The sequence below is a fragment of the Sparus aurata genome, chromosome 15, assembly GCF_900880675.1.
Source record: "Sparus aurata chromosome 15, fSpaAur1.1, whole genome shotgun sequence".
NCBI lineage: Eukaryota > Metazoa > Chordata > Actinopteri > Spariformes > Sparidae > Sparus > Sparus aurata.
Window position 1 is genome coordinate 12,127,328 of NC_044201.1, and position 9,017 is coordinate 12,136,344.

At 45.8% G+C, this 9,017-nt stretch overlaps 1 protein-coding gene across 23 annotated transcripts in view; it reads right to left on the minus strand.

The window, feature by feature from the left end:
• tacc2 (transforming, acidic coiled-coil containing protein 2) overlaps positions 1-9,017 on the minus strand; it is a 58,157-nt gene that overhangs the window by 27,120 nt on the left and 22,020 nt on the right. For 17 of the 23 annotated variants that reach the window (XM_030442073.1, XM_030442074.1, XM_030442070.1 and 14 more), the window contains exons 3-4: positions 8,411-9,004; positions 3,596-3,880 (exon numbers count right to left, since the gene is read on the minus strand). In XM_030442073.1, coding sequence (XP_030297933.1) covers positions 3,596-3,880; positions 8,411-9,004 — 879 coding nt within the window. Of the gene's footprint in view, positions 1-3,595; positions 3,881-8,410; positions 9,005-9,017 lie in introns of those variants that run through there. The other 6 variants (XR_003986948.1, XR_003986952.1, XR_003986949.1 and 3 more) reach the window with 2 other exon arrangements.

Below are 9,017 nucleotides of genomic sequence, written 5' to 3' on the forward strand. Positions count from 1 at the left end.
AGTGTGCAGACTCTATTTTTGTAGCCTATTTATCACTTTTGAAATCCTGTTATTATACTTTGATGTGCACGCTATAACGTATAAGACCCAAGACATCTCCAACAACTCATGAATGACTCGTGAAATATACGGCATAAATCCAAAGAGTTTCTGATGAACACCACGGTTAGTGATGTGCTAAAAAGTCCTGAAGCTAAACTGAAAATGCCTTTCTCTTTCTGTAGGTCAAAAGTGGTTGTAAACAGAATATATACTTTTTACAGGAAGAAGAGAGCTCACTGCCACAGTGTAAGTCGGGCATCATCACCAATGACACAGTTAGGACAAAGTGGGCCAATGACTCCAACTAACACAGCAGCTCTGCTCTGTGATGAGCAGCTTGGAGACGTGTTTTTCCTGCTTCTAGATTTTTGTGACAGGGCGCTGGTTACTGACCTGCCGCACCGATCCTCCTGCTGAGCAGCTGCTGATCAGGCAGGGTACGAGCCTCTGTTTCTGACATGCCAAGAAAAGGCTGCACTGCTCCCATAAACACTCATGGGATCAATTTCCCTCAGGCTGTTTCTACAAACCATCCAATCTCTGACTTCATCCGGCTGCAGTTACAGTATATCTTCTGACAACTTTGCTTTCGGACTCGGTAGCATTCCTTCTCTTTGCGCCATCAGATCAAATGACAAAAGCAATCAGCGGTGTAATCAGAGCACTTTGATGGGAAACCTCAAAATGAAAGAACCAGGAATCAATCCATTACCTCAATGGCAGACATGTGTTGTGGTCGCTTATGACGTGGCTTGTAAAAAGCAGTGTTTTCCATTCCCCACTGGTCTGAAAGTCAGAGTCAGAAATCTGAAAGAGTTATTAGAAAAATCTCAAATGAATGAGACTCGGGGTGAGCTGGGCCGAGGGTTTTCAGGGGAATCCAGTAAAAACAAGAGAACCGCAGCTCCCTCTCACTTTTAAGCTATCAGGGATTTTCCTCGTGGCAGAGAGCATGTGTACAAAATGTGTGGGAGACGCTGACAAATTAATCAGTTTGAATAATTATTCATAAAAATAAAAGGAAGGCTGTCTTGTTTCGTTTCAACAGGAGGATTTAATAACAACTCATCCACTCTCAGTGAATCACTCAGGGAAAAAGCGCATGACATATGTCTGGTTGAGGGTGACTAACATTTTGATACGCTGACGGAGGCCGATAGTTTAAATGTCTGGCAGCTCAGTGGGAGTTGATACATCACCGCTTTATTACCAGTAAATTAAAGACTTCATATTTCAGTGTTCTTGACATTGCATATGACCGTCACACTCAAACTAATGTGCTACGGATTAAAAGTATAGCTTATACCTGCGCATACGTATGTTGGCATAGCCGTGCCTCGTCTGTCTCCGGGCAAAGATATCCAATCAGAATATGCAGTCTGTGTTACTGCTGTCTAACACTCCTCTCAGAGGTCATAAATAATAAAACAACGCTCCCCTAGCCCAGCCTTCTCAAAATTCTGCTTTTCTCTCAGCTAAAGAGCAGCTCAGAAAGTTAAATACTCTCAAGTCATTAGAAAATATGTGTAATTCCACACAGAAAAACAATGCAGAGTCTTTTTTTTCTACAACTCAGCAGTGATGCCTGGTGAGATACGTGAGAGCTGGTGTGCCCCTCAGTGTGCCACCTTTGTATACCTTCAGCATTCAGACAGCAGAGTGCAGACACAGGCTGCCAGTACTACACGAACACGGCGCTCGTGAAGGCAACACCCCCTCTGCTGGTCGTGATCAACAGTGCACTGTGAAAGCGGCTGAGTCATTCCCTCTTAGAGGAGTCTAAGAAATCAATCTTAAAGCCAAGTGGCTGCAGAGGAATGTGAAGTATTATCAGACAGCGGGGAAGCTGTGCTCGATAGCGAAATAATGAGGAGTGTTTAAATGCAATCAGCATCAGGGTTATGAATGAAAATCGTTGTGTGCGTGCCACGAAAAGAGGGGCGCACACAGCTCAAATGGGAAGAAATGAGCCGTGATACTTCAAGTGGCTATGATGAGGCAGATAGAGCTAAGTGTGACAAAGCATGGTGTGTACAGAAAGTGCTCCGCTTCATCCTGTAATGGTGAAAAGATCCACATATAAACGTTTCACCCTGATGCTTTTGCTAAAACCCAACATTAACAAGCCACAATCATGCAGCATACACTTGAGTTTCCATATATTAGCAAAACCTGTTTCCTATGAGTTGAGGTGCACAGTACTGCTGATTTTATAATGTCACGAGGTGGTAAAACAGGTTGCTGAAATGGTAGATGAGACTTTTGTCAGTTGCTGTATGCAGTGGGCTGTATGGTGTAATTGTGAGCGCTGTCAACTCTTCATAGGAACAGTTCAACATTCACAAGAATATGCCACTGTCACACAGAGCACGAGGCCGCAGCTGGTTTGCTTAGCTTAGCACAAGACTGAAAACGGGTCACACAGCTCACCTGGTTCTCAAAACACACACACGTAAGCACCCGAAAGCTCGCTAATAAAACATGTATATATTGTTTATTAACAACAACAACTCGGAAAGTCAAAGAAAATTATTGGCGCTTTCATTGTCATTGTCTTCATTTGTTTGTATTTTCCTTTTTCTTCCTTGTCACCTAAAGAAATCTGTAAACACCAGTCAGCATGTTGTTGCGATTAAATGCAAAACAACTTCTTTTGGTGTCCATGTCGCTCCCATATTCTGACATGACCATCCGAGGAGCACGTGAATGCAGCATTACTGCAACCACTCAATACATTGCCTGGCAGATTTTATTACTTTTTGACAGTCTTTTGCGATGAGCTAAGCTAACCACGTGCCTGCCCAGCAATATGTTTACCTCTTATTTGCATATTTCTCCATAAAACAATTTATTTAAAGACACAGTGTGCAGGATGTGTTGGGTGCCACTTGTAAACACATCTTTAAAAGCGATTCAGATAACGGACTGGTGCCAAAATGAGGTGTCTACTTTTGACAACGCGGAAATGCGGGTTAGGGTTTCTTCTATGGTTAGGAATCACTTCAATTTGAATTTTCCTAAATTACACGGTGTTGCTTTAATTGTCTACCTTAATTGCCTCGCCTTTCTGAACTCTCTCCTTTCTTATTTCTCTCTTCTGCTTTCTGTGTCAGCAGTACGTTTCATAAATATATAGTAGTTTAAAAATGCTGAAGCGGGTTGCACAATATACTTGGAAACACTGCATTGTTTTTGAGAAAAAAACCTGCATCCTTTTAATTTAAATGAGAAAACAGCGTGGATGACTATGTTTCCACTAGTTCCTCTCCCTGTTCAGGAGCTCTGAGAATCAGCATCTCCAAGGTATTTAATTGAGTGTGCCACATGTTGATTTGACCTGAACTCGGGTTGAGAGGATAAAGACCTGGCTACTTTTCGTCAAGCAGGCTAAGGGGACTGATGCCAACACCTGACAAATCTTGTAAGGTCGTACAGCAGAGGCACGAAATAAAACTGGCACGCATTCACATCAGATTAAAAACAAATTTAACTAATGATGGCCCTCACAGTGAAATGACCTCATGAACAGGTGACAGTCAGGCAGAGTTCATACCTCACAGGGGGGTGGCTGGGTGCAGAAGCAGGGTCCTCACGCTGGTAAGCAGATGGTAGAGGAGGGGAGGCAGGGGCTGGAGGAGGAGGAGGAGGAGGAAATTGGGGAGATGCAGGCGGGGTCGGTAGAGCTTCAGGTGCGTGCCGCCCCGGGGGAGTGGGAGGAGGAGTGGGGAACTCGGCGGTGTCGTGGAGGTGAGGAGGGAGGATGTGGTAATCGGAGGTGGGAGGTGGGGGAGATGGAGGGGCACGGTCACCTCTCTCTGCCTGCTCAGCGTGGGAGGGCCTGCAGGGGAGGGAAGACAAAACATCAACAGACGGACCAGCACAAGAAGGCCAAGTACGGCGATTTTTCGAAAGGACACACTCCACTTTTTTCCTCGACACGACTGAACCATGACGGACACTTACCTCAAAGCAGAGAAGGACGGAGCGCTCTGCTCTGTGGCGTCTCCTAACCCTAGAAGTGACTTGAAAAACAGGAAGCTCACTCCCACCATCCTAAGAACGCCTTGTCGTTTAAATCACGTGAAATGTGTCTCATCAGTACATGACAGTCCATGTTTTTCCTCGCATGCTCTACTTGTGCTGTAAAGTGTCTGAGTGTGTCTGGCTCTGTCATCATTGGCCACCTGGTGGAGTGGATTTGGCCCTGATCCAGGCCCATCTTATCAGGAGTGGTAGGCTCTCTAATCTGACAGGCAACGCGACGGACGCCCATGCAGCTGTTCCCCACTTGGGGCATGCCTCCTGTTTAGCTCTAAAAATATCCCCTGTAGCCTCTTCTGCTTTACAATACCTCCATTGGGCCGAAGAACATCTACAGTCCTCGGGCATCGAGTCGACTCGCCCGCTGAGCTGCACTTTCCGAACATCCCTTCCAGCTCATTTCAGGCTGGAACTGCGCTCTGGTATTCTCCATCTCTCTCTCCAGTAAAGTCTTAATATCATTTAATGAGGGCGTGTGCTTTTCTTAAGGGCGTAGCAACTCGTTACAGTTTACATGTAGCACCGGTCTAGTTCTTTTCATTCCACTGTAAAAGTGCAGGATTTTGTCTTTTAACAGATTCAGGACGGCTGCATCCTACGGTTTCCATATCTGAATTTTTATTGGGTCCCACTCCTCTCATTACAAATCCACATTCAGTGACTCACACCGGCAGGCCACAGCTATACATATGTCAGCATCTGCGGCCGACTTTGGCACATGCAGCCTGGAAATAGAATCAACCAAGTCACAACATACATAGTGTGAGCGAACTGTCATAAGACTCACTGCTGCCTCCAAAGACGGAGTTCTGACTATGTGTCCCAGAAATCTGACTTTAAACTCGGGAAACTCGACACAAAACAGATTTACAGAAAATGAAATAACCCTGGAGACCGGGTGAGCGCTGAGAGTTTGCTGGTTCAGTGGCTCTTATGTGGAGATAATGTCAGCTGTTTCACGCAGGTAAACAGCTGGAGCCTCCCCGACTTGGCTCTCCTTCAAGATACGATGTGTATGAACAAGCATAGTTGGGGAGAGCATGTGTGTTCTTTTTCAGCCGCACACGTCTTCATGTCTTCTCGTCGCTGTTGGCATGAACACCTGGAGGCCGTCCAACGCAGTTTTTATTGTTGGTATTTTGGCCGCGTGCAGGGCGTTACTGACTCAGCGGCACCTCGTAGGCAGTTCTCGGGAAATCCACATTTGACGAGGCCAAGACGGGGATACATAAGGGTGATTTCTCTTTCAGGGTACAGATAACGAAATCTGATTCCCTAGCTTCCACTTTCATGATCCATGCTCACACGTTTAGCGTAATCTACAGGAAACAGCTGGACACTGTAGACAGCACGTCCAAGGCAAGGAGTTTAATGATGAACAGGGAGACGTAAACAAAACCAGCTGAAGGTACAGAGACAGAGTGTAATGACTGGAGTAGCATTTCTGTCCTGCAGCCAGCGGCTAGCTCACACTGTCCTGACACACACACACACACACACACAAGAACACGTTGTCTACATTACAAGAACATACTTCATAAATAATCCATCGATTCTATTCTGCCACTACCGAGATTAACCGATTATTCAAAGGCAGTCTAGTGTGGTTGACTGAAATGACAGACAGGAGATTATCCACTTCACATGTGCCAGCAAAGTCATATGAACCTACAATCGCCATGGCAACTAGTCTATTTACAGTACAATGCAGGCTATAGCCCTGATCAGACTTCCCTTTTTACACCGAAAACATGGATGAGCACTATCCAACATGTTGGGGACTCACAGGCATGTTTCACGGCTTTACAAAATTTTCATTGCCTTTTTTTTTGCCTGATGTCACTGTCAGGGGACAATTCTGGGCATTTGTGGCGTTATTAAAAGCCTGCCATGCCAGAGACTGTCCTGTAGTTAATCATTAATATAAGTACTACTGAGATGTCTTGCCAACCCTCAATCAGGCAGCTCGTAGGGGAGGGGAGCACAACATGCTCTAACCTGTAACATTTTTTCAAGTACAACATTTCGCAACTTTGTTCCTTCTTTTCCGCTCTCCGTCCCCTTTCGTATTTCCATTTTTCCCTCCCCACCGCCCATCTGGTGAGGTCAGCAGAGGCAGACACAATTAGCACTGGTTACCTACTGACCATCTGCCGCATCCACCTGGAGGGACTTAAACACCTCCCGCGGACACACACACACACATACGCACGCAGGAGAATATAGGGCAGCTACTTGTTGTCAACTCACCCAGATGGTTTCGGCCACAGACAAGTCCACACAACATCACACAACTCCAGATCTGGCTACAGTGAGTGATGGGAGCGCTGTGCTCCTAAACACCAGAGGGCAAGAAGTGTGCGTCCCAGTCCTCTTCTCTCCCCAGTCTGCCTTCATACACGCTCACGCCGCAGCACATGCTCAAGTGTTTCCCTGAACTCTCTGGCTTTTGTTCCACTGTGTCTGGTCTGTGCAAATGACTTCAGCGGGGCCGGAGGGCCTGCCCAAATTCCTCCCACTACAGGCTTCAGTTCACAAAGCCGCACAGACTGAGCGGGACAGACAGCTAGGACAGCCTCTGAGGGGGGCGGGGAAAGAAACACATGTACACACACACACACACACACACACCATGGACCATGCAGTCATATTTCTGTCTATGCCACATGTATGCAAGTGTAACTTTATCTTATGATGAAACCTATAGTGGAAATAGCACTGTCACTCCTCCTCCTCCTCCCTGCTACTCTGAACAAACCTTTATGTCTCCAACAACAGTGACGGGACAAGTGTCATGAGTGACAGGCAGCAAGTGCTACTCTGGCATGTGGGATGGCTCCTCGGCATGCGGCAAACAGCAGGAGAGAGTGACAAATAAGAGTGATAACTGAGGACGCAGAGAAAAGCTGAGGCTGAGCGGAAACAGAGCAGCAGCAATGATTTGATTTAAAGGAGACATATGATGACTTTATTGGGTTTTTTTTTCCTTTCCTCCAGTGTTTTAAAGGTTCTCCTGCATGTAGAAGTCTCGAAAGTTGAAAAGCCCAAGGTCAGCGGCAACAGATGCTCCCCTGTCCTACAGCAAACACTGCTCCTAGAATGCCTCGTCAGTAGTCTCACCTTTATTTCTGTCACTTTGTAACATCACACTATGTCACACATCTGCAAAACTTTTGCCTATATTCGCAGTAGGAATGAAGCCAACTGGGAACTAAAAACACTGGACTGGTATTGGAGGGGGACCTTAAAGAGACAGGAGCTAAAAACTGAGCGTTTCACAAGTGAACTGATGTGTTTTTTTAAGCACTAAAGCTTGTAAACCTATTCTAATAGCAACCCCGGAATAAAATCATGAATCTGAGATTGAGCATGATATGTCTCCTTTAATTAAAATATTCACTTGAATGTGAGCCTTTAAAAATGCCTTTAAAATGCTTAAATAAATACAGAATGCCCGCACGCACTTCAAATTCAACGACACACAGCTTTACTGTGTGTGTTTAACTTAGTCAGGAGTTTTAACAACGTTAAGGTTCACTGCCACATTACATCAACCAGCGCAACTCTCATTCTCATTTGTCCAATCAGACACCGTAGAACCGCTGCAGACAGCAACGACCGACCAGACGCCCTCGAGGTGTCTGAAAGCCAAACAAAGCCACCGAGGGGACCATCAGAGCGCATGGAAATCCATTTCAAGTGTGTGACGGGCAGAGCCGCTGAGCTGTAAAGCACATGTCCTCCCGAGATTCTCCCCTTTTTACAAATAAGTTAGCTGAAGTAAAACGTCTTGAACACATCATTGTAATGGAAATGTTATGATAAGTTTTAGGCAAAGTATCAGGCCTGAAAGGTCATATACAAATCACTCTGATGCCTGGTTTCCTGTCGGGAGACCAGTCAAACACAAGATTGCCAGTATCCCCTCAAACCTGTTGTTCTTAATGGTTAAAGGCTATAATCCAAAGGTTTTAGTTGACTGAGGATTACAAGGAAGTGTTTTTTTTAATCTAGACACTGAAAGAAGGACAGTGCCTTGGCATCAGCCTCACAGGGAAACATTTCTCCAATTTTTATTCAAACTAGTGAAGCAGGCCGTCACTGGAAAACGTTGACTTCAATTCATGAGACAGACATGAAGGGGAAGACGTGTTAATCATACGAGAAAGATCTTCATTGATCTTTTTTTTTTAATGCCTAAAAAAACTAAATTAAGAAACAATTCTGACTTTGAATTTCTTCCCCAAAACTACTCACTAACTTATTTCACCCTGAAAACACTTATTTTAGTTTTGTATTAATCTCGTGATTTTAAAGGAACACTCACCAGCTCTCCTGTAGCTCCTCAGCAGGATCCTGGACTGTTTCTGTCCCCGCAGATTCCGCAGCTGGCACTTGAAATGGCTCCTCAGGTGGGATCTCGACGGGTTTCTCCCCTGGCAGCTCACTGATCGGCTTCTTCTCTGCTTCTACTGGCTCTCTTGTCGTCTTTGCTGGCTCTGGTTCTTCATTTTTTGGCAGTTCTGGGAGCTTTTCTGTGCTTTGTGCTGGCTCCTGCGCTATTTCTGGAGAAGGCAACAGCTCCCTTTTTGGTTCCGGGTGCTCTTCTGGAGGCTCTTCTTCTTCTTTGGTGGGTTCTGAGAGCTCTACCTTCGTAGCTTCCTCCAGGAGCTCTACTTTTGTGCTCTGCGTGGGCTCTATGTGCTCTAATCTCTGCTGTGCTGGTTCAGGGAGGTCTGCTGTCGTCTTTAAAGGTTCAGGGAGATCAACCGGCTTCTTCAGAAGATTTAGAGGTGGGATCTCTTTTGCCTTCTCTGCCTCCTGCTCCGGTGGCGGGATCTCCTCCTGTCTCAGAGGAGCAGCTAACTCCTCAGTCGGAGTAAGAAACTCTAGTTGAGGAGACTCCAGGGAGGGGAGGGGTCTGGAAAAACAAT